Raw genomic sequence first — 26675 nt, forward strand, 5'->3', positions numbered from 1 at the left:
CCAACTCACATCTAAGAAATCAGTCTCTGGTGTCTGTGCACCAGAAAAAATTAACAGGGAACAGGTATTATTTTGAAAAAGAAAAATATGTGAGGGTTAGGTGTTAATATCAAAGGAACACATAAAGTTACAATAATTAAAACTGCCATTGGTACCACTTCAATAAAACACAGATCAATGCAATGAATCAGAAAGCCCAGAAACAAACCCTATAAAATATTAATGTAAGCATAAAAACTAAAAAAGAAGAAATTTCTAAAATCAGAAAAGAAAATTCTTCCAAATCTGTAGTCTGGTACAATTAGTTAGCTATTTGTGAAAAAAAAAAAAATGAAATTTGCACTGTAACACAAAATAAATGACAGATGCAGAGAAGAATTAAATATTTTAAAAATTAAAGCATAAAATATAGGTGAAAATTTATCTCTATATGTGTAACTTTTTGAAGCTAAAAGCATTAGAATAGAGACGTATGTATCCACTCCAAAATTTAACAATTTCTAGAAAAACACAAAATTATGAGAAAGGTGGAAAAACATAAGCAAAAAAATGACAATAGGCTATTATTGTCAGTAAATAAACACACAAGAAAGGATGACCCAAGACAATGGACAAATAAATTATAAAGGAAGAAATACAAAAGGCTCCATAAAAGCATAATGCATAATGGCATTTTTCAAACTTATTAAACATTAAGATTGTGAATGAAAAAGAATGAAGACTTACCTGCTGAGAATACCCCCGAAATGTTGGATTTACTGTCTTAATTCCTTGAAACAGAGTAGTAGGAACAACGGATCCTGGCCTGAGGAAGATAACATTTTTAATGAGAAATCTGTGATGAATGAAATCTAAAATTTTTACTTTTTATTTTAGTAAATAACAATCAAGAATTCAAGCTGTAGGGGCACTTGGGTGGTTCAATCAGTTCAGCATCCGATTTCGGCTCAGGTCATGATCTCGCAGTTTGTGGGTTTGAGTCTGCGTCAGGCTCTGTGCTGACAGCTCAGAGCCTGGAGCCTGCTTCAGATTCTGTGTTTCCCTCTCTCTCTGCCCCTCTCTTCCTTGTGCTCTGTCTCTCTCTCTCTCAAAATAAATATTTTTTAAAAAGTTAAAAAAAAAATAATTCGGGGCGCCTGGGTGGCGCAGTCGGTTAAGCGTCCGACTTCAGCCAGGTCACGATCTCGCGGTCCGTGAGTTCGAGCCCCGCGTCGGGCTCTGGGCTGATGGCTCAGAGCCTGGAGCCTGTTTCTGATTCTGTGTCTCCCTCTCTCTCTGCCCCTCCCCCGTTCATGCTCTGTCTCTCTCTGTCCCAAAAATAAATAAAAACGTTGAAAAAAAAATTTATAAAAATGAAGTCTCTTAATTTGAGGAGATGAAAAAGTTTAAAAAAAAAAATAATAATTCAAGTTGTTAATGTGTTTCACAAAGTCATTAAAAATTGCCCAGTGTTGGGGCGCCTGGGTGGCGCAGTCGGTTAGGCGTCCGACTTCAGCCAGGTCACGATCTCGCGGTCCGTGGGTTCGAGCCCCGCGTCAGGCTCTGGGCTGATGGCTCAGAGCCTGGAGCCTGTTTCCGATTCTGTGTCTCCCTCTCTCTCTGCCCCTCCCCCGTTCATGCTCTGTCTCTCTGTCCCAAAAATAAATAAAACGTTGAAAAAAAAAAAAAATTTTTTTTAAAAAATTGCCCAGTGTTATGTTTCATAGGCTCACCAGAATACCTTTATATTAAGATATACTTAAGACAATTAAGATATATTTTATAGCTCTCGACCCTAATGAAATGATCATGCTCTATTTTCCAAAAACAATTACAATTACTTAAAACAAAATTCTAATTATTTTAAATTCCTGGGACAATTATGATAAATATACCTAGTACATTATCTAAATTTTTGAATTCTGGTTTTTTTACTTGAGTGTAATTGACATAAATAAGATTTTAATTTCTTTTTAAGTAGACTTCACGCCCAATGCAGAGCAAAATGCAGAGCTTGAACTCACCACCCTGAGATCAAGACGTGAGCTGAGATCAAGAGTCAGACACTTAGGGGTGCCTGGGTGGCTCAGTTGGTTGAGTGTCCAACTTCGGCTCAGGTCATGATCTCACAGCTCGTGAGTTTGAGACCCGCGTCGGGCTCTGTGCTGACAGCTCAGAGCCTGGAGCCTGCTTCGGATTCTGTGTCTTCGTCTCTCTCTGCCCCTAACGCACTCACATTCTGTCTCTGTCTCTCTCAAAGATAAATAAACATTAAAAAAAATTTTTGTTTTAAAAAGTCAGACACTTAACCAACTGAGCCACCCAGGTGCCCCAGATATTTAACCACTTTTAGAATTCTGTACTGACACTTTTGAAGTCTGATAAACTTTCAGTAATTTTAAGTTTAAAATACATATTCAGGGCAAAGAAGTTAAAAAACAGCAGTTAAGGGTTAATTCTAGCTATAGAGTCTGTAGCAGCACTGGATAACACTCAATAGGGATAAATGACAATGGAGGATTCTGGCTCTTTAATGTTCATAGCCCCAAAGAACTCATTAAAATCATACTCTTTTTTTTACATGAAAATAAACTTAAAATGGATTAAAGACCTAAATGTTAGACCTGAAACCATGAAATGCCTGAAAGAAAATACAGGCAATAATCTCTTAGACATCGCCCTTAGCAACATATTTAGGGATATTTCTCCTCAGGCAAAGGAAACCAAAGAAAAATAAACTATTGGGACTAAAGTAAAAAGCTTACACACAGCAAAGAAATCATCAACAACAACAGAAAAAGCAGCCTCATAAATGGGGGAAGATATTTGCAAATGATCTATCAGATAAGGGTTAATATCCAAAATATATAAAGACGTTATACAATTCAACGCCAAAAAAAAAAAAAAAAAAAAAATCTAAAAGATGGGCAGAGGACTAATCAGAATGGCTAGTATCAAAAAGACAAGAGGGGCGCCTGGGTGGCGCAGTCGGTTAAGCGTCCGACTTCAGCCAGGTCACGATCTCGCGGTCCGTGAGTTCGAGCCCCGCGTCAGGCTCTGGGCTGATGGCTCAGAGCCTGGAGCCTGTTTCCGATTCTGTGTCTCCCTCTCTCTCTGCCCCACCCCCGTTCATGCTCTGTCTCTCTCTGTCCCAAAAATAAATAAAAACGTTGAAAAAAAAAATTAAAAAAAAAAAAAGACAAGAAATAACAAGTGTTGGCAAAGATGTGGAGAAGAGGGAACCCAAGTGCACTATTGGTGGGAGAGTAAGTTGGTACAGCCACTCTGGAAAACAGCATAAAGACTCCTCAAAAAATTAAAAACAGAAATAACATATGACTCAGCAGTCCCACTACTGGGTATTTACCCAAAGAAAATAAAAACACTAATCCAAAAAGATATAGGCACCCCTATGTTTACTGCAGCATTATTTACCATAGCCAAGATACGGAAGCAACCTAAGTGTCCATCCACAGATGAATGGATCAAGATGGTATATATACAATGGAATATTTGCCCAGCCATAAAAAAGAATAAGATCTTGCCATCTGTGACAACATGAACGGTCCTAGAGTTTATTATGCTAAGTGAAATAAGTCAGAGAAAGACAAATACCGAATGATTTCACTTATATGTAGAATCTAAGAAACAAATGGACAAAACAAGCAAAAAAAAAAAAAAGGCTCTTAAACACAGAGAACAAGCTTGCGGTTGCCAGAGGTTAGGTGTGTGAAGAGGATGAGCGAAATAGATAAAGGAGATTAAGAGGTACAAACTTCAAGTTATAAAATACATAAGTCACAAAGTGAAAAGTCAAGCATAGAGAATATAGTCAATAATATTCTAATAACATTGTATGGTGACAATGGTGACTACACTTATCATAGTGAGCATTAAGTAATGTATAGAATTGCCCAGTCAATATGTCACATACTTGAAGGGCACCTGGGTGGCTAGGTTGGCTGAGTGTCTGACTCTTGGTTTCGGCTCAGGTCATGATCTCACTGTTTGGGGGTTCAAGCCCCACGCTGGGCTCCACGCTCATAGTGCAGAGCCTACTTGGGATATTCTCTATCTCTCCCTGTCTGCCCCTGGCCCGGGGGGGGGGGGGGCCCCACCCCCCCCCCCCCTCTCTCACTCTCAACATGAATAAATGAAAGTTTAAATTTTTTTTAATGTTTATTTATTTTTTTGAGAGAGAGAGCATGAGCGGAAGAGGGGCAGAGAGACAGGGAGACACAGATTCCAAAGCAGGCTCCAGGCTCTGAGCTGTCAGCTCAGAACCTGACAGGCTCGAACTCACAAACTGTGAGATGTGAGACCATGACCTGAGCCAAAGTTGGACACTTAACAGACTGAGTCACCCAGGTACCTGTAAATAAATGAACGTTTAAAAAAAATGTTATATACTTGAAACTAAGATAACAATGTGTATCAATTACCCTTCAATTTAAAAAAAAAAAAAAGAGAGAGAGAAAAGCCATTTTCTTTTCCTAGCATGTTAAAATCAAAGTACTAACAAATTTTTGTTTGACTTAAGAGATGCTTAGTAGGGGGTAAAATATCTCAAAGAAAACTGAGGCACTTAGGAATAGGGGAATGTTAAAACTTTAAATACTACTGAAATTTTTACATTACAAATCAAGATCTCAAAAGTCTTGTGAGGTTTTAAAAAAAAAAAGCTTTGGTGATTGTTTTCTTTACAGATAAGGTTGAGCAGTTAGGACTAATGGTAAACACAATTTTCTGAATAATTCTAAAACAAAATTAGTAAAATATTACATTGAACAATTATTCTTCTAATGCTACACTTTACAGGAAATAAACATAAGCAGAAAAATGAACATTCACCTAAGTATTTATGGTCTGATTTTAGCATTGTGAGAATGTCTACTCCTGCATTAAAATTCAAGTGTCAGTAATAGCAGCTTTAGCATTTCAACTTATCTGCAGTCCAGATACTTCATTTGGATGTTCAGTTTGAAACAGAACATACTGTAAAATGAACTTGTCTCAAATTTACTTTTTTTCAGCTCTACATATGTGCACCTATATCCTTTTAATATTTGGTATTCATTTAAAAACGTAATAAAGAGGAGCACCTGGGTGGCTCAGTCGGTTAAGCGTCTGGCTCTTGATTTCAGCTCAGGTCATGGTCTCACGATTAAGTGGATTCAAGCCCCACATCAGGCTCCAACCTGACAGCACGGAGTCTGCTTGGGATTCTCTCTCTCTCTTGCTCTGCCCCTCCCCATGTGCTTTCTCTCCCTCAAAACAAATAAACTTAAAAAAATAATAATAATAAAGAGAATAAATACATTAAGTACATACCTGCTTTTATGCCACAGTTCGGTCATCAGTTTCAGATAACTTTTACAAATGGCTGGTTTCTTATCTGTTCGAGCTAGTCCTCCACAATCAAGAAAAAACTGTGTCAAAGGTGGGCTAATTCAAAAAAAAGAAAAATGTTAAAGTGGAATCAAAGCTTAATAATGACTGACTTCCAGTCATTCAATAAATTGGTAGCACATACAGCCCCATATCTATCATTTCTTTGCTCCCTTTTACAGCTTCACATTCACTTCTTCATATTCGTGTTCAACCCATTCAAATCAAATTTGACCCCACTGTATCAGACTCCACAATGCTGCCAGATGCAGTCAACATCTTTCACTCCCTCTTAGTAGCATTTATTACAAGTGACCTACCCCTCATTCTTGAGCAACCATTCTCTTGAACAATGATGAATTTTTCCATTTTTCTTTATCTCTGGCAACTCTTTCCCTTCTTTACTGTTCTTTTGACTCTTACCAGATATACAAATATCAAAGCCCCTCAGGACTGGATCCTAGGACTTTACCTCTCTTCCCTATATACTCTTTTCCTGGGGTGTCCTTAAATTTTCATGTTCATGCCAATGACAGTCAAACTTATGAAAGTCAAATATCTCATCTAAATTCCAGACTTATATCAAATATCCAAACTGATGGCTGTGCTGAGCATCTTAAATTTAACATGATCAAAATTTAATCTTCAAGTGAATCTATTCTTCCTCCAGGCTTCTACATCTCAGTAAGTGATACTACTATCCATCTGGTGGCTCAGTTAGCAATTTGAAAGGCAATACTGTTGGGGTGCCTGAGTGGCTCAGTCACTTAAGCATCCAGCTGTAGATTTCAGTTCAGGTCACGTTCTCACAGTTCGTGAGATCAAGCTCCATGTTGGGCTCTGTGCATGACAGGCTCTGTTTGGGATTCTCTCTCTCTGCCCCTCCCCCACTCACACACATACTATCTCAGTCTCAAAATAAACATTAAAAAAAAAAAAAGGCAATGGCACAAAAACAGACACATAGACCAATGGAATAGAATAGAAACCCCAGAACTAGACCCACAAACGTATGGCCAACTCATCTTTGACAAAGCAGGAAAGAACATCCAATGGAAAAAAAGACAGTCTCTTTAACAAATGGTGCTGGGAGAACTGGACAGCAACATGCAGAAGGTTGAAACTAGACCACTTTCTCACACCATTCACAAAAATAAACTCAAAATGGATCAAGGACCTGAATGTGAGACAGGAAACCATCAAAACCTTAGAGGAGAAAGCAGGAAAAGACCTCTCTGACCTCAGCCGTAGCAATCTCTTACTCGACACATCCCCAAAGGCAAGGGAATTAAAAGCAAAAGTGAATTACTGGGACCTTATGAAGATAAAAAGCTTCTGCACAGCAAAGGAAACAACCAACAAAACTAAAAGGCAACCAACTGAATGGGAAAAGATATTTGCAAATGACATATCGGACAAAGGGCTAGTATCCAAAATCTATAAAGAGCTCACCAAACTCCACACCCGAAAAGCAAATAACCCAGTGAAGAAATGGGCAGAAAACATGAATAGACACTTCTCTAAAGAAGACATCCGGATGGCCAACAGGCACATGAAAAGATGTTCAGCGTCGCTCCTTATCAGGGAAATACAAATCAAAACCACACTCAGGTATCACCTCACGCCAGTCAGAGTGGCCAAAATGAACAAATCAGGAGACTATAGATGCTGGAGAGGATGTGGAGAAACGGGAACCCTCTTGCACTGTTGGTGGGAATGCAAATTGGTGCAGCCGCTCTGGAAAGCAGTGTGGAGGTTCCTCAGAAAATTAAAAATAGACCTACCCTATGACCCAGCAATAGCACTGCTGGGAATTTATCCAAGGGACACAGGAGTACTGATGCATAGGGGCACTTGTACCCCAATGTTCATAGCAGCACTCTCAACAATAGCCAAATTATGGAAAGAGCCTAAATGTCCATCAACTGATGAATGGATAAAGAAATTGTGGTTTATATACACTATGGAATACTACGTGGCAATGAGAAAAAATGAAATATGGCCTTTTGCAGCAACGTGGATGGAACTGGAGAGTGTGATGCTAAGTGAAATAAGCCATACAGAGAAAGACAGATACCATATGGTTTCACTCTTATGTGGATCCTGAGAAACTTAACAGGAACCCATGGGGGAGGGGAAGGAAAAAAAAAAAAAGAGGTTAGAGTGGGAGAGAGCCAAAGCATAAGAGACTGTTGAGAACTGAGAGCAAACTGAGGGTTGATGGGGGGTGGGAGGGAGGAGAGGGTGGGTGATGGGTATTGAGGAGGGCACCTTTTGGGATGAGCACTGGGTGTTGTACGGAAACCAATTTGACAATAAATTTCATATATAAATAAAAAAAAAAAAAAGGCAATATTATCTTCTATGAGCATGATTAGCTGGAGGGAACCTCAGTGAATCTATTCAGTTACAGGAAAAAGACTGGGCAAAGGACCAAGCCCTGCCCTGCAATAAACTGGCTATCCTATTCTGTGTCTCCTTCTCTCTCTGCCCCTCCCCCCACTCATGCTCTGTCTCTGTCTCATAAATAAACAAAAAAAAAAAAAACAAAAAAAGACTGGCTATCCTAAAAAGATATTCCATGCAAGTGAAAAATGAAAGAAGATATAGGTAACTATATTTATATTACACAAAGCAGATTTATTTTTTTTTATTTTTTTTAACTTTTTTTTTTTTAATTTATTTTTGAGACAGAGAAAGACAGAGCATGAACGGGGATGGGGCAGAGAGAGAGGGAGACACAGAATCTGAAGCAGGCTCCAGGCTCCGAGCCACCAGCCCAGAGCCCGACACGGGGCTCAAACTCACAGACAAGATCGTGACCTGAGCCGAAGTCGGATGCTTAACCGACTGAGCCACCCAGGCGCCCCCACAAAGCAGACCTTAACTCAAAGCTCTAACAAGATATAAAGAAGGCCATTATATAATGATAAAGGAATTGAGTCATCAAAAGGATAACATCTATAAATATGCACCCAACATAGGGGAGCTAAATAAACAAAGCAAGTATTAATGATAGATATGAAGGGAGAAATAAACAGCAATACAGTAACAGTAGGGGACTTCAACACTCATCTCCAACAATGGATAAATCTTCCAGCCAGAAAATCAATAAACACTGGACTTAAACTACATGTTGGACTAGATGGACTCAACAGACGTCTACAGAGCATTCCATGCTGCCCCTACCTATTCTGTAAAAGTATGATTAAGAAACAAAAAATCTAGGGGCACCTGAGTGGCTCAGTTGGATGTCTAACTTTGGCTCAGGTCATGATCTCGTGGTTCGTGGATTCAAGCCCCGCATTGGGCTCTATGCTAACAGCTCAGAGCCTGGAGCCTGCTTGGGATTCTGTGTGTCCCTCTCTCCCTGCCCCTCCCCCATTTGCGTGCTGTCTCTCTCAAAAATAAACATTAAAAAAAACCTGAATACTTTTTATCAAAGACTTTTCACCTACAGAAAAGTACAAAATATTTTCATAGCACCTCTGTAAGTGATTTGAGGAAGGGGCACCTGGGTGGATCTGTCGGTTGAGCATCTGACTTCAGCTCAGGTCATGATCTCCTGGCTCGTGGGTTCGAGCCCCATGTCAGGCCCTGTACTGACAGCTCAGAGCCTGGAGCCTGTTTTCCATTATGTGTCTCCCTCTCTCTCTGCCCCTCCCCCACTCATGCTGTTTTTCTCTCTCTCTCTCTCTGTCTCAAAAACAAACATTAAAAAAAAAAGTGATCTGAGGAATTAGTTCAAGCTTCTCATTTTCTAGATGTTAAAACAAATAACTTGCTCGAAGGCACACAACTAACTAGGGTTTACACCAGAACCAGCATTCTCAGGAAATACAGGCCTGAATAATCTCACTGGGACAATGGATTAGTACCAACCCAGTTTCTTGCCTACTCTACCTTCAGGATTACTCAACAAGAAAGAAAAAAGAAACTTTTCAGGACATTTACATAGTTAATCCACAGAATCTTTTAAATGGGGTCATTTCAGAAAGTGAGAGGGAAGGAGAGGAATTCATTGAGGGAAGAAGGACAGCCAAGGATTTATGGGATCCTATTGGCTAGGGAAATTGAATAGAATTGTTAACTCTTTCTCATATTACTATTAGTGTACTTCTTTCTTTCCTCCTCTGACTCATCTTTCTTTCTTTCTTTTCTTTTCTTTTCTTTTTTTTTTTTTTAGCAAATTACGAGCAGCATGATTTTCTCCCATCCACATACTAACCAGATCCGACCTGCTTAGCTTCCATGATCAGGTGAGATCAGGCACATTCAGAGTGGTATGGCCATAGGTTACCAACAGCATGGTTTTCTGCTCAAAGAGTGACTTCATTTTTTTTTTCATTTAGAAAGAGTTTTATTGAAGTATAACTGCCATATAAGAACTGTGATAAAGAGTGACTTTAAAAAGCTATACAAAATTAATTTCTATACTTACCAATTAGAAAGAGCCTGCAAAGCTGCATTCATATAACAAGTATTTCCAATATTTTTCAAACCTGTAAGACCTATTAAGAACAATCATAAATTATGTCATCACTCAATAATGCAGTGACTTAATTTTCTAAGTGTTTACTGAATATGTAACTATGTATGATACTTATTACAGTTCTCAAACTATGTTAAGAACACACAAAATAGGGGGACCTAGCTGGCTCAATCTGTGGAGCATGCAACCCTTGATCATGGGGTTGTGAGTTCAAGCACCACATTGGGTACAGAGATAACTCAAAATATTTAAAAACTAAGGGAAAAAAAAAAACCGCAAAATACATTATGGAAATACAAAATATCAACTTGAGCAACTCAGAGGTCAGGATTCTACTAAAGTGTTAATTTTCAGATAATTATTTAAATAAACATTTAAAAGTTAAAATTCCCTTGCATCAATTATAAAACACAAAATTTGTACTAAATTGTATATGGATAGTTTATACTAAGGGCTTTGGTAAAGTGATGCCAGAGAAACCAAGCATCTCTCAAAAGTTGTCAGTCTGCTCTCCCTGCAAATACAATTGTACTAGGCCAAATTTTAGATTTTATTTATTTATTTATTTATTTAGGCCATCAACATCTATAGAGTCTCTTTCACTTCTCGAGTTTGAAATTTTCACATTACAATTTCCTAAAGAAATGTGTAGTACCATAGAAAAGAGTGTTATATAGGAGATTTTACCTCTTGCCTTAAGTTCATCTTCTTCTTCCACTTCTATGTCCAAATCATCAAATACAGCAACCAGAGGAGTTTTTAATGTTGTACTACTTGGTATTTTAAAATCCTTGATAACAGGAAAGACAGCAAATTTATTTTACATCTTGAAAGTAATGAGGATCTACACTAGGAAAGAGCATGTCACTCTATCTTTATTAAAAATGCACTTGAATAACAAAGCCACTTACGACTTTTCTGAATTGAAAAGTTAACAATTGGGGCGCCTGAGTGGCTCGGTCAGTTAAGCATCCGACTTCGGCTCAGGTCATGATCTCACAGTTTATGAATTCAAGCCCCGCATCGGGCTCTGTGCTGACAGCTCGGAGCCTGGAGCCTGCTTAGATTCTGTGTCTCCCTCTCTCTCTGACCCTCCCCCCATTCATGTTCTGTGTCAAAATAAATAACACACATGTTCTGTGTCAAAAATAAATAAAAATTTAAAAAAAAAATTTTTTTTTTAAAAAGAAAAGTTAATAGTTATCAGTTCAGTGAATTCCAATCCAATTCAGTGTTATCAAGCTAAAAAAAATCTAGGCACACATTCCTACACATCTTTTCAGATTTTTCTAACTTTTTACAGGAAGAAAATACTAAAGTTTTTCTATCATTAACACACCAACTTATCTGTAGACTTCTACAATCTCTCCTGATACTTGTTACCATACTTATTTTGCATTATTTTATACATATGAAATAGTTCAGTATTTTAAATAGTAATAAAATATTCCAGAATTAATTTCCAAATATTGTCTTAACTCAAATGTTGCAACTGGTGACGGGTTCATCAAATGCTAGCTCACACTTAAAAAAAAAAAAAAAAAAAAAGACACAGAAGAAAAACTTTGATCTAATATTTTAAAAATCAGGAGAGCTCATAGAAATATCAGATTCTGCAAGTTCTCTTTTAATAGAAGACTGAACTACACTGAACCCATTTAGCAACTATCACTTAAAGGAGGAAACTGAACAGCAGCATGCACTTAGCATATGCTCTGACTCTCCAACTTATTCAGGCCTTATTCCACCTCTACAATGCATGCATATGCACTTTTCTACCTACCCACTTTATACATTTATTTTACTTTCCTGGTATCTGTAGATACTGAACATTTGAGCTGGCCCCATATTCTCACTTAATTGTATTTAAGTATAGAGGTTTTTAAAAAATCATTTAAGGGGCGCCTGGGTGGCTCAGTCGGTTAAGCGTCTGACTTCGGCTCAGGTCATGATCTCATGGTCTGTGAGTTCAAGCCCCGCGTCGGGCTCTGTGCTGACAGCTCAGAGCCTGGAGCCCGTTTCAGATTCTGTGTCTCCCTCTCTCTCTGCCCCTCCCCTGTTCATGCTCTGTCTCTCTCTCAGTCTCAAAAATAAATAAACATTAAAAAAAAAAAAATTTTTTTAAAAAATCATTTAAAATTTTACCTCCTAGAAAAAATTTTTATTTAAGAAATCTTACTAATGACATTTGGTCTCCAATATTATTATTTTATAACTAATGTTCCAACAGCATAGAAATTTTATGTTAAAAAAATTGTACAAATAACTTTTTTCTTCTGAGTAATTTTATTCAACAATGGGATCAGGAAGTTGCATGAAATTAAATTCATGCCTTTTATGTGTTATAAATATAACTCACAGAGAATTATCTATAAGCTATCAGAAAAATATCAGTATACTTATTCAATCAGATTCAACATTCATTAAGACATTCAACATTCATTCAACATTCTGCAAAATCTGGCAGAAATGGCAACAGATAACTGTTTTCTTTAGTCAGTGATGGTTACTTTGTCAATGTGTTTTTATTTGTATTTCCTTTTTGTGAACTATCTGCACTTATTCTTTCAACCACCTGAGTATTACCCTTATAAACTGTTATCAATTCCTTATGTGATTAAACTTTTAGTTACCACATTTTTGTTAATAATGCAAGTGTGTTCCAGAAAACTTACTTTCAAATTATGAAGGCATTAAAAACAAGACAAAAAACACATTTCTGAATGATAATATCAGTGGCAGAAATAGTAATGGTAGTTTGGTGATTTATCCACTACAGCCATTCAACTTTGAAATACAAAAAAATATAGCTTGTCTAAAATCTACTCATTTTAGTTATATAATGTGTAAGACAAGCAAATTTATTTACACAAATGTCTACTATCAGAATGTGACACAAAGATATAATAGAAAAATGTTAAAAGTTGGTATCAAGGAAGACAAGTATAGAAATACAATGTGATTTTTTTGATACATGAGGGGGAAAAAACCTCACTAATGTGTTAATTAAACCATACAGAGCAAATGATGAGTACAGTAAGTTAGAAGCCAACTCTTCTAATATTTTCATTTCCTTTTCCCTATTTTTATAGAACTAGAAAATTCTCAAAATTAAGTGATTAATCTTTGCGAGCCTACACATTTTGAAACCAAAGATCAACGCTAAGCTTTAATATATCCTATTTGGTTTTCGATAAATTAGTAAAATGTTCTTAGTAATATTAATGGAGGTAGAAAGGGGAGAGAAATGAGGAAAAGGGAGCTGAATTTGTATTTGTAATTTCCTATCAAAAAAGGCCTGCCCCCTCTCCTAGAATCAGATTGCTAGAAAAATATACACTTTTTAAAGACAGTTTGTTAGGGTGCCTGACTGGCTCAGTTGGTTAAGCAGCTGACTCTTGATTTCAGCTCAGGTCATGATCTCAGTTTGGAAGTTTGAGTCCCACATCGGGGTCTATGCTGATAGAGTGGAACCTGCTTGGTATTCTGTCTCCCTCTCTGCACCCCGCCCCCCCTCCACCACTGTGCTCTCTACATGTCTCTCAAAATAAACTTTAAAAAAAGAAGTCTGTTTTTAAGTTTTAAAAACACAAAACATGCTTTTCCATCTTCAGACAGGTGAGCTTCAATCTTACTATAACATATCATTCTATAAAAGAGCAAAGGCTAGCCTCAGTATTGCTATCAAGAAAAAAGGCACATTACAGAAATATTTAAAGTACAAGTGAGGTAGAGTTGTTATACATTTCAACTACGTGACAAATTCTAAAATCATACCTGAAAATATACGATATTTTAATTAAATACAGTTTGATTATTACCTGGACACTATTTTCTTGGGTTTGGTGAAGTGGTCTTACATGAGGCAAAGAAGGCTGATTTCCTAATTTCCTATCCAAAAATACTTCTTTGCTGCAAGCATAACACCATACTCGAAGAGTAGTAAGGTTCACAGTAAGATAATGCTTTGTCTCCTATACAATTTCATAGGGGAGGAAGAAGAGGAACCAAAATTAGGTATAGTAGAAAACATTTCAAAAGATCATATAAGGGGATGCCTAACTGGCTCAGTTGGAAGAAGAGTATGTGGCTCTTGATCTTGGGGTCATAAGTTCAACCCCCCACACTGGGTGTAGAGATTACTAAAACAAAAACAAAAACAAACCAAAAAAAAAACCACTTTAAAAAAATCATATAAGGGGCGCCTGGGTGGCGCAGTCGGTTAAGCGTCCGATTTCAGCCAGGTCACGATCTCACGGTCCGTGAGTTCGAGCCCCGCGTCAGGCTCTGGGCTGATGGCTCGGAGCCTGGAGCCTGTTTCCGATTCTGTGTCTCCCTCTCTCTCTGCCCCTCCCCCGTTCATGCTCTGTCTCTGTCTGTCCCATAAATAAATAAAAACGCTGAAAAAAAAATTAAAAAAAAAATCATATAAGATAAACTGCTGGCCTTTAATGAATAACAATATATTCCAAAGAGAAGAGTTAAAACTTGAACACCAAAAACATATTCTTTAGATAAACTATTAAAGTATAGTGAATAGTAACAATATATAAACCTATTCTAGAAATTATACTATTGTCATTTTTCACCACTGTTCAGCATAAAAATAAACATAAGACTAAGACTCTGCTTTGGAGTTAGCAAATAAGTATAATACAAGAAAATAATTGACCAAAGCATAGTAACTATTCTAAAAGATCATAGTAACTATTCAAAAGAATGAGTCAAATGATGTAAGTCAAAGCAAAAAACATCTCAAGCAATATGAATATATGATCTTGGATACATAAAATTCTGGCCTTTCTCAATCAGAGTTCATGGAGAGAATTTATGCCTACAGAAAATTATCTTAGTAACTATTTTCTCAATTCTCACAGGAATATATGATCTTGGATACATAAAATTCTGGCCTTTCTCAATCAGAGTTCATGGAGAGAATTTATGCCTACAGAAAATTATCTTAGTAACTATTTTCTCAATTCTCACAGGAATGGTACACAGCACTACCATTCTAGATGCACAAAATAGAAGTAAATTATGTACAATGATGCCTGAGGGCTTTGGAATATTCAGGCTTAATTAATTGTCTTGAGGAACCCTGACTGAGAACAATTAATGCTACAGAGACATCAATGTGAAAAAGACAGTTCATGCTCAAGAAACATATAGTTTAAAAAAAAAAAAAGAAAGAAAAGAAGCATACAGTTTAGAATAGAAGTTCTACTACTCTACCATACCATACCATACCATACCATACCATACCATACCAGAATTACACACAAGCACCAAACAACCAGGGTGAAGTAGAAAGAGAACTCCAATTAAGATGTGCAGAAGGTAAGATGTGCAGAAGGTGAGTTGAGACTTAAAAGTTACCCAGGCCCTATCATAGGCATAGGCATCCACTCTTGACTTCAATTTTCAGATTCTCCTAAAATTCCAACTATCATCTTCATAAACCAGGAGGCAAATTTCTTAAATCATTACTCTCTTAATTAGAATCTCAATCTAATATTAATCTTAGCAATTCCCCTCCCCACCTTTTAGAAAGTATAAGCAAAGGTTTAACTCCTCTTATATAAAAAAGGGGAAAATTTTGAATTACAACTTGAATTAATAATGTTGTATTTGCTTGCTTTCCCTTTCCTTCAGGCTCGCTTTAAAAAATATCTTGCAAAGGGGTGCCTGGGTGGCTCAGTCAGTTAAGCGTCTGACTTCAGCTCAGGTCATGATCTCGCAGTCCATGAGCTGTGCTGACAGCTCAAAGCCTGGAGCCTACTTTGGATTCTGTGTCTCCCCTCTCTCTCTGCCCCTCCCCCACTCACACTCTGTCTCTCTCAAAAATAAACATTAAAAAAAATTTTTTTTAAATATCTTGCATAAAAATTTTCTATACACCAGGTGATATATGGAATTGCTAAATCACTATATTGTAACTAATATAATACTATATGTTAACTAACTGGAATTAAAATAAAAACTTAAGGAATGCCTGGGTGGCTCAGTCAGTTAAGTGTCTGACTCCTGATTTTGGCTCAGGTCACGATCTCACGGTTGTGAGATCGAGCCCCTGACCCCTGTGCATTGGGCTCAGTGCTGGGTGTGGAGCCTGCTTGGGATTGTCTTTCCCTTTCCCTCTGCCTCTCCCCTGCTGAAGCACTTTCTCCCTCATTCCCTCCCTCCATTCTTCTCTCTCTCTAATAGACAGATAAATAAATTAAATAAATAAATAAATAAATAAATAAATAAATAAATAAATGAAAACTTACAAAGCAAGTAAATAAACACCAAAAAAATTTTCCATATACATACCTGAGAATGTATAGTGCTGTGATCTACTTGTGATTCACCACAACCAACATATGAACATCTATTCTGTAATTATACAGAAAGAAAAATAAGTCATTTTATAACATGTGTAAATATATAATAGCATCACATTTGCATTTACAATTAAGTTTTGATCATAGGTTTTACCTTAATGACTAAATGACTTTCCATATTCATTTATTTTAACCAAATGGCATTAGGAACAGAAAAATAAAATGAGAATATTTCTAAATTACAAGCTATGTCACCTCTAATATAAGACAAGCATAAAATATTGTAGTGATTACATGCAGAAATGATGATTCAAAGGGGCACATGCACCCCAATGTTTATAGCAGTGTTATCGACAATACCAAATTACAGAAAAGAGCCCAAATGTCCATCAACTGAAAAATGGATAAAGAAAATATGGTGTGTGTGTGTGTGTGTGTGTGTGTGTGTGTGTGTGTACACACACACACTGGAGTATTACTCAGCAATCAAAATGAAATCTTGCCATTTGCAAAAACATGGATGGAACCAAAACATACTATGCTAAGAGAAGTAGGTCAAAGAAAGACAGATATCATATGATTTCACTGATAGGTGGAATTTAAGAAACAAAACAGCTGAATATAGGGGAAGAGAAGGAAAAATAAAATAAAAACAGAGAGGGAAACAAACCATAAAAGATTCTTAAACACAGAGAACAAACTGAGGGTTGCTGGAAGGGTGTTGGATGGGGGGACAGGCTAAATGGGTGATGGCCATTAAGGAGGGCACTTGGGATGAGCACTGGGTGTTATATGTAAGTGATGAATCACTAAATTCTACTCTTATAAACTATTATTACACTATATGTTAACTTGGATTAAAATTTTAAAATTTTAAAAAATTTGGATAAAATTAAAAAAATAAGTCTCATGTAAATATATACACATATATATATACACATATATATGTGTATATATATACATATATACACATATATATATTTAGTGATTTACTAAAACTCTGCAAAAGCACTGGAATTTAAAACCCAGAGTTTATAGGGGCGCCTGGGTGGCTCAGTCGGTTAAGTGGCCGACTTCAGCTCAGGTCATGATCTCGCGGTCTGTGAGTTCAAGCCCCGCGTTGGGCTCTGTGCTGACAGCTCAGAGCCTGGAGCCTGTTTCAGATTCTGTGTCTCCCTCTCTCTGACCCTCCCCCGTTCATGCTCTGTCTCTCTCTGTCTCAAAAATAAATAAACGTTAAAAAAAATTTTTTTTTAAATAAAAATTAAAAAAAATAAAACCCAAAGTTTATAAAGTTTAATTTGTTATCACTAATCATCTTTTTTTAAAGCACGCTCATTTATGAAATCTGTTAAGTGTCAAAAAACTCTTATAGTTATCCTTATTCAGATATAAATTTTTATAATACCAAAGTTTTGAAACATATACATACCTCCAAACATGCCCAAAGATTTGGTCCTCTGACTTTACAATCCTGACAAGTACCCTATAAAACAAAAATCAAATAGCATTATCATTATGTTGACACAGCCAAACACATACAATTGACTAATAATATTACATAAGAAATTGGAGGGGCGCCTGGGTGGCTCAGTTGGTTGAGCGTCCAACTTCAGCTCAAGTCATAATCTTGCAGTTCACGAGTTCGAGTCCAGATAGGGCTCTGTGCTGACAGCTTAGAGCCTAGAGCCTGCTTCGGATTCTGTGTCTCCCCTTTCTCTACACCACCCCCACCCCGCTTCTGCTCACGCTCTCTCTCTCTCTCAAAAGTAAATAAATATTAAAAAAATAATAAATTGGAGCCCATGAACACAGAGTATTACAGTAATTTATTTAAAAAAAACACACATTTGAGAGAGCAATGAATGATTTTTCTAAGCAAGGAAAAAACCCTGTATCTTACATGAGATTTTTGCATTAAGTCTTCTTTCGTTATTTCACCAACTGAATCCAAATGTGGACAATGATTTTGAAAAGGTGACATTTTGTTAGTAACTTTTTCCTGTCTCCCAAGTATTTCCAAATGAGGTAACACCTATGGGGAAAACAACCAAAAAATGTTAATTAAAAAATGCTAAATATTAAAAATCATTAAAATAAAGGCTAATGGGGCGCCTGGGTGGCGCAGTCGGTTAAGCGTCCGACTTCAGCCAGGTCATGATCTCGCGGTCCGTGAGTTCGAGCCCCGCATCCGGCTCTGGGCTGATGGCTCGGAGCCTGGAGCCTGTTTCCGATTCTGTGTCTCCCTCTCACTCTGCCCCTCCCCCGTTCATGCTCTGTCTCTCTCTGTCCCAAAAATAAATAAAAACGTTGAAAAAAAAATTTTTTTTTAAATAAATAAAAAAAATAAAATAAAGGCTAAAATAATAAGCATGCATGTTTACAAGTCTACCCTAGTATATTTTTCAAATATACCTAGATTACTTTCATAATTTAACATGTACACTGGAAATTTCTCCACAAAATTAACATTATATTGAAACTGATAACTATGTATCAATGTAAGTTTGTTTCTCCATTACTTTTGCTGCTTTTCCCCCTTTCTCCCATTTCATATTTTAGAATATAAATAAATAAAAGGGAAAAAGTTGAAGTTATTCAATTTAAGTACTTGTATCTTTTTTTTTCTTTTTTAAGATTAATCCTTAGACTGGAATAGGAATTAAAAGAACCATCAAATATAAACATTCATTTTCACACTAGCTGCAGCCACTAGTGATGATATAAATGAAATTGTCTGGTATCTTAGCAATATACCAAGATGGTCACATACTAAAGTTTCTCAAGTTGGCACCACATTGATACTTTGGACCAAATACTTCTCTACTGTGGGGGTTTGCCCTGTGCATTTTAAGGTGTTTAGCAACATTCTTGCTTCAACCCATTAGATGCCAGAACACTCTCACCACTGCTTTTACAAGTACAGTATAAAATTATGCCCTCCAGGTCACCTGGGTGGCTCAGTCAGTTAAGCGTCTGACTTCAGCTCAGGTCATGATCTCACAGTTTGTGAGTTCAAGCCCCGTGTTAGACTCTGTGCCGACAGCTGGGAGCCTGGAGTCTGCTTCAGATTCTGTCTCCCTCTCTCTCTGCCCCTCCCCCGCTCATGCTCTGTCTCTTCAAAAACATATAAAATAAAATTGAAAAAAAATAAAATAAAATAAAATTATGTCCTCAAAGGGACAACATTATCTCAGGTTGAAAACAACATCTTCACAAAATCCTTTCAGCAACCCTGATGTAGAGTACCATTATTATCTTAATTGCATATAAGACTAAGAGAGGTAAATCTGACTTCACATTGTTAGCATTTGGCAGAACAAGGATTTGAATCCACCTATGCATCTCACAGGTAAGAGCAAGACTCTGAGGTCAAACAGAACTGAGGATACCTCTAAGAGTAGACTGGCATAATGAACTCAAGGGGCTACTTTAAGGATGAAATGAGGTAGCACATGTCAAGTGTGTACATACACACACATAGTACTACACATATCCATATAATTTTATTAGGCACTCTGCAGCATCCCTTTATGTACTTCTTTTTAGATGACCAGTAAGGTCTCATACCTCACTCTCCCATGAGACCACCAGTTTAAGACTGAGGTAGTTTCCCACATCAATTACAACTTTCCTAATTATCTTCAGGAGTTTCCTCAAATTCCATTAAAATAAACAGAAGGCAAATTGTTTTGTATCCCCAATATACTTAACTTCTTCCAAGACATCACAATATTATAAATGTAATTTATGAGAATGATAGGAATACTATAATGTCACTAAATTTTATCTCCCCTGCAGATCTTATGAATCATAGAGCTAACTGATTTACAGCATTCAACGCATAGAAATTTCACAACTGGTTCAAGTAAAGTGAGTGATTTCCAAGTAAAATCTCAAGTTTAAGTCAGTACTTCCAGATATTTCTTGGATGTACATTTTTTTGTGTGTGTACATTCTTAACCATAAGGTTTTTCATGCCTCTAGTTCATCTTTGGGGTTTGAAAACACTATTTTGGAAAAAATTAAGAAACTTACTAGGAAAGAATAAACACTTATAAATGTGCTAAAATACTAGCCCATTAGTAAACACATTAAACAAAAAGTTTCAATCAAATGAATCAAATTATCTTGCAACCTACAAAATACAACAGAAATCACTCCGGGGGTTAATACTGAATAAATCATTATCTCTAAACGTTATTTTTTTTTAATGTTTACTCATTTTTGAGAAAGAGAGAGCATGAGTGGGGAAGGGGCAGAGATAGAGAAAGAGAGAAAGAGAGAGCGAGAGAGGATCTGAAGCGGGCTCTGCACTGACAGCCGCAAGCTCAATGTGGGGTTTGAACTCATGAACCATATCATGACCTGAGCCCAAGTTGGATGCTCAACCAACTGAGCCACCCAGGCACCCCTCTAAACATGAAATTATTACATAAGATTAAACAAGCCATGCGCCAGACTTTCAGATGCATGAAATTTAACTTAAAATAACTGTTAATGTTTTCCATTTCTTATTTATGTTTGTGAAAGGTCTGGCAATCTTTCCCACCCACCTCTCACTTCCTTCTGTGCTTAGATATTTCTTCCTTCTTATCCAATTACCTCCACTGCCAGCCATGATGGAGTGACCGGAACCAGATTTAGCCTCTTTAAATAACTAAAAAGCTAGACAAAATATATAAAATAATGGTTATCAGGCACTGGAAAGTAGGCAACAATTACCCCAGCTTATGCCTAGAAAGAACTTCTAGGCCATAGTGCACATAGGAGAAAACCCAAACAGTATCCAGCAGTCTCCTTGAGTTGAAGGGGCAGTGTTGAAAATGCAGAGGCACCAAGGTGGCTAGAATTCACAAGGCAGAGTAACAGAGAGGAAAGAACTAAACACAGAGCAAATAAACTCATGAGGTTTGCAGAGGGCTACCATTAGGTCTTCGGCTGAGTACTTATGAGCATGTGCATGTGATTAAACTACCCTAAGCAGGGGAAAGAATTACTGGAAAAGAATAGGTAGAACAACTCTGGCAGCCAACACAAGTTTGTTTGTGTCCCCACCAGCCAGAATTTAAAGAGTTCATAATACACAGGGAATAAAGCACTCAGAGGGTATTGCCTCAATAATAGGAAAAATGTATCCCTAAAGACTACTTTCGTTCTGCCTTTAAAAAGTTCAAAATAAGTATTACAGAGTCAAATTATTCTCAAGGAACATAACTGTGTCCCAGAACAAAGGAATGAAAAAAACCCCAGCACCTGACAAGATTAAAAAAATTACAATGTCTGGTATCCACTCAAAAATTACAAAACAAAAACAAGGAAAAAAAAGAGATCCAGAGATAACACAGAAGACAGGATAAAGCATAGATGTTTTTAAATTTTTTTTAATGTTTTTAAGTTTATTGTTTTTTAGAGACAGAAAGCAAGTGGGGGAGGGGCAGAGAAAGGGGGGGAGAGAGGGGGAGGGGGGAGAGAGGGAGGGAGGGAGAGAGAGAGAGAGAGAGAGAGAGAGGGAGGGAGGGAGGGAAAGGGAGAATCCCAAGCAGGCTCCACACTGTCAGAGCAAAGCCTGATGCAGGGCTCAAACTCACAAACCATGAGATCAGATCTGAGCCAAAACCAAGAGTTAAATGCATAACCGACTGAGACACTCAGGCGCCCCAAGGATACACATTTGTTTAAAGTAATCTGTACACCCAACATGGGACTCAAACTTACAGCCCTGAGATAAAAAGTCACGTGCTCTACTCACTGAGTCAAACAGGCACCCCAAGATACATATTTTAAAGAGAAACGTGAAGGATAGAAGAAAAAAAGACCTAAAGCAAATTTCTAAATGTTAAAAAAAAAAAGTCTTAGGTGAAAAATACAGTGTATGAGATCAACAGCAGATTAGACAATGCAAAAGAATAATGAACTTAAAGACACAGTAAAAGAAACTATTCAAATTGAAATGCAAAAAAAAAAAAAATTGAGAAATTAGAGTATCACTCAGATGGGTAGAAAAGTCCAAATTTGATGAAAACAAAGAAACACAACAAACTTGAAGCACAAGACATATAAACAAATTACATAAACAAATATAAACAAATTACATCATGGCACACTAAAAACAAGTTGCTTAAAACCAATAATTGGGGCGCCTGGGTGGCTTGGTCGGTTAAGCGTCCAACTTCGGCTCAGGTCATGATCTCACGGCCCGTGAGTTCGAGCCCCGCGTCAGGCTCTGTGCTGACCGCTCAGAGCCTGCAGCCTGTTTCCGATTCTGTGTCTCCCTCTGCCTCTGCCCCTCCCCTGTTCATGCTCTGTCTCTCTCTGTCTCAAAAATAAATAAACGTTGAAAAAAAAAATAAAAAAAAAAACAATAATAAAAAGATCATCTTCAAAGTAGCCAAAAAAGGCCAATAACATATTGTGGAAACAATACAAGCCAGAAGACTATGGAGCAACATCTGTACAGTACTGAAGGAACACTGTCAACCTAGAATTCCATACCTGGAAAACACCTTGCAAAGTAAGGGCAAAATAAAGCCTTCTTATACAAACGCTGAAAGAATTTATTACCAGCATACCTGCACTATAAAATGTATGTATGTGTTTCAATATTTTTTCTTGTTCATATAATCAAATATAGAAAGAGACATATATGGCCTTTTTTGGGCAATAATACAGATATCCCTCTATCTCAACTTTTTCTTGAATGCACATGTCATGATGCATACACTGCATAAATCATGCAATTAATTCTTCTACTGATGAATATTCACTTTGTTTCCATATTGTTATTAAAAATAATCATGTGGGCACCTGGGTGGCTGAGTCAATTAAGCATCCAACTTCAGCTCAGGTCATCATCTCACAGTTTGTGGATTCAAGCCCTGCATCAGGCTTTGTGCTGACAGCTCAGAGACTTCTTCAGATTCTCTGTCTCCCTCTCTCTCTCTACCTCTCCCCAACACACACACTCTCTCTTAAAAATAAACTTAAAAGACTTTTTTGTAAGTTTATTTATTTTGAAAGAGTGGGGGAGGGGCAGAGAGAGAGGGATAGAGAGAGAATCCCAAGCAGGCTCCACACTGTCAGAGCAGAGCCTAATGTGGGGCTTGATCCCACAAACCATGAGATCATGACCTGAGCCGAAGTCGGACGCTTAACCAACTAAACCACCCAGGAGCCCCTAAAAAAATTTTTATAATAAAAAAAATGTTTTAATATATTTAATCATATATGTGAAGATTATTTATGAACTCTATTCTATTCTACTGGTCTATGTCTGTCTTAGTACCAATACTATTAACTTTCTTATGCTATCCTTTATCATTAAAGCCTTTAATTTTTATAAAATCAAACATGTCTCTTATAATAGCTCTGAGTTTCTGATCTTAAAATTTCATTTGGGCACCTGGTAGCTCAGTTGGTTAAGCATCTGACTTTGGCTCAGGTCACGATCTCATGGTTCATGAGTTCAAGCCCTGCACTGGTCTCTGCACTGACAGTGTGAAGCCTGCTTGGGACACTCTCTCACTCTCTCTCTCTCTCTCTATCCCTACCCCACTTGTGTGTCATCTCTTTCTCAAAAATAAATAAATAAACTTAAAAAAAATTTTCCTTCATCCTTGTTTATATACCTAACGCTATAGAATAACCTTAAATATTTTTTTTAAACAAGTCTTTAATCCATCTGGGGGTTACCTTAAGACAGGAACCCAATGTTATTTTCTTCCAGATGGGCTGACAGTTGTACCAGCACCACTTACTACACAATCTACCCATTACCCACTGAATTGTAATACTATCTTTATTACACTTGCACATATTTCTGGATCCCCTATTTTGTTCCACTAATCTACATATGCCAATACCATAGTTACTTATTTTTTAATGTATCTCTGAATACTTTTAAGTTTATTTATTTTGAGAGCACAAGCACACACCCACACACAGGCAAGTGGCAGGGGGCAGAGAAAAAGAGGGAGAGAGAGAGAATCCTAAGCAGTCTCTACACCACCAATGCTGAGCTCAATGTGGGGCTCAAACTCACGAGCTGCAAGATCATGACCTGAACCAAAGTCGGATTCGTAATCAACTGAGCCACCCAGGTGCCCCGCCAATACCATATTTAATCTGAATACAAAAAATGTAGAATATTTTGATAACTGTAAGACATTCCTCCTTCACTATTCCTTTTCAGTTTCCTTGGTTATTCTCTGAATATACTGGAAACATGATAGTTTTACCTAGTTTTCCAATATCAATACTAATTACTTAATTTTACTGTTGTAATGCATTTACTAGAATCTCTAAGACCATCTTGAATATAAAGTGGGGGCATCTGGGTGGCTCAGTCAGGTTAGCATCTGACTTTGGCTCATGTCATGATCTCACAGTCCATGGGTTTGAGCCTCACATCTGGCTCTCTGCTGTCAGCACAAAGCCTGCTTCAGATTCTCCGTCTCCCCCCCCCCCCCTACTCATGCTTTCTCAAAAATAAACATTAAATATATATATATACACACACACACACACACACACACACATACATACACACACACATATACACAAACACACACGTGACGGTGAGGGGCCCTAGGTGGCTCAGCCGGTTAAGGATCTGACTTCGGCTCAGGTCATGATCTCCCACTTCTTGGGTTCGAGCCCCACATTGGGCTCTGTGCTGACAGCTCAGAGCCTGGAGCCTGTTTCAGATCCTGTGTCTCCCTCTCTCTCTGCCCCTCCCCACTCATTCATTCTTTCTCTCTCTCTCAAAAATAAACAAACATTTGGGGTGCCTGGGTGGCTCAGTCGATTAAGCATCCGACTTCGGCTCAGGTCATGATCTCAAGACTTATGAGTTCGAGCCCTGCAATGGGCGCTGTGCTAACAGCTGGAAGCCTGGAGCTTGTTTCAGATTCTGTCTCCCTCTCTCTCTGCCCCTCCCCCACTCACACTCTGTCTCTCTCTCTCTCCTTCAAAAATAAACATTAAAAAAAATTTTTTTAAGAAAAGAAATAAACATTAAAAAATTTAAAAAATAGGGGCACCTGGGGGGCTCAGTCAATTAAGGGTCCGACTTCAGCTCATGATCTCACGGTTAGTGGGTTTAAGCCCCACATCAGGCTCTGTGCTGACAGCTTAGAGCTGGGAGCCTGGAGCCTGTTTCAGATTCTGTGTCTCTCTCTCTCTGGCCCTCCCCTGCTCGTGTTCTGTCTCTCTCAAAAATAAATGAATGTTAAAAAAGGTAAAATAAAATAAAATAAAAATAAAGAAATAAAAGTGATTGTGAGCATCCATGTCTGGGTCCTTATTGTGATGGTTTGCTACTCAGGACATTTGCTATAATTTCCTCCTATTCTTAATTTACTTTTGATTTTTTTTAAGTAAACTATAGGTCCAACATGGGGCTTGAACTCACAACCCTGAGATCGAGTGACATGCTCTATTGACTAAGCCAGCAAGGCACCCCTAATTAGAAACGGTCTTAATGAACTTTATTAAATGTCTTCTCAGCAGCTACTGGTGGTTTAATATATTCCTTACTTCATCCGATTATATAATCTTTTAACAGATTTGATATGAATAACCCTTGCATTGGTGTAATATATCCTATGGGTCAAAATGTACTATTAGCCTATTGCTTCATATCTAGATTCTACTGTGTATTTCTATTTAGAGATTTTGCAAGTGAAATTGACCTTTTTGGGTAACATTTTTATCAGGGATAAAAGTTATGCGTGCTTCACAGAATGCATTTAGTAACTTTGCATCTTCTAGACCACAGAAAATGTTCCATTATTATCACTATTATATATTATTTATAAATTAAATGAAACTCAGTTGTGAAACTATCTGCTATGCTGCCTCTTTGAAGGACATATCTTTTTTTTTATTCCTTTTTAATGTTTCTTGAGAGAGAGAGAGAGAGAGAGAATATGAGTGGGGAGGTGCAGACAGAGAGACACACACAGAATCTGAAGCAGGCTCTAGGCTCTGAGCTGTCAGCACTGAGCCTGATGTGGGGCCCGAACTCATAAACCTCGATACCATGACCGGAGCTAAAGTCAGGCACTTAACCTACTGAGCCACCCAGGGACTCAGGACATATCTTCAATCATCTTTCAATTCCTTAGTGAGAATGGGTCAATTCAAGTTTTTCACTTCTTGGGTCAATTTTACTAATTTATATTTTGCTATTAAATTATGCATGCCCTCTCAATTTTCAACTTTGGCATTATAGCATGGATGTGATATTCTCAAGAAAAGTTGCATAACGTTTCATTAATCTCTCCTATATCCAGATATCTATGATGTTTCCTTTCTCATTCCTAATCTTGAGTGTTTTTACTTGAATTCTTTTTTTCCTTCTATAGCAGGTTTATCTAGTTCATTGGTCTTGGCAAAAAGACAGCTTTGCAATTTATCCTTTACACTATTTTTTGTTCTGCTGCTTCCAATTCCATTAAAGTTTTATCTTTAATTTCCACGTCCTACTTGAT

General features: G+C 37.5%; 1 protein-coding gene across 4 annotated transcripts in view; it reads right to left on the reverse strand.

The window, feature by feature from the left end:
- USP33 (ubiquitin specific peptidase 33) overlaps nucleotides 1–26675 on the reverse strand; it is a 65646-nt gene that overhangs the window by 29724 nt on the left and 9247 nt on the right. For 3 of the 4 annotated variants that reach the window (XM_040470702.1, XM_040470701.1, XM_040470699.1), the window contains exons 2-9: nucleotides 18086–18217; nucleotides 17615–17668; nucleotides 16172–16234; nucleotides 13681–13833; nucleotides 10547–10649; nucleotides 9809–9878; nucleotides 5311–5424; nucleotides 727–805 (exon numbers count right to left, since the gene is read on the reverse strand). In XM_040470702.1, the coding sequence (XP_040326636.1) occupies nucleotides 727–805; nucleotides 5311–5424; nucleotides 9809–9878; nucleotides 10547–10649; nucleotides 13681–13833; nucleotides 16172–16234; nucleotides 17615–17668; nucleotides 18086–18166 (717 nt within the window). In that variant the 5' untranslated portion in view covers nucleotides 18167–18217. Of the gene's footprint in view, nucleotides 1–726; nucleotides 806–5310; nucleotides 5425–9808; nucleotides 9879–10546; nucleotides 10650–13680; nucleotides 13834–16171; nucleotides 16235–17614; nucleotides 17669–18085; nucleotides 18218–20738; nucleotides 20851–26675 lie in introns of all 4 variants that reach the window. The other variant, XM_040470700.1, reaches the window with a different exon arrangement.

The sequence above is a fragment of the Herpailurus yagouaroundi genome, unplaced genomic scaffold (genome assembly GCF_014898765.1).
Source record: "Herpailurus yagouaroundi ecotype Mexico unplaced genomic scaffold, PumYag 77, whole genome shotgun sequence".
NCBI classification, from domain to species: Eukaryota; Metazoa; Chordata; class Mammalia; order Carnivora; family Felidae; genus Herpailurus; species Herpailurus yagouaroundi.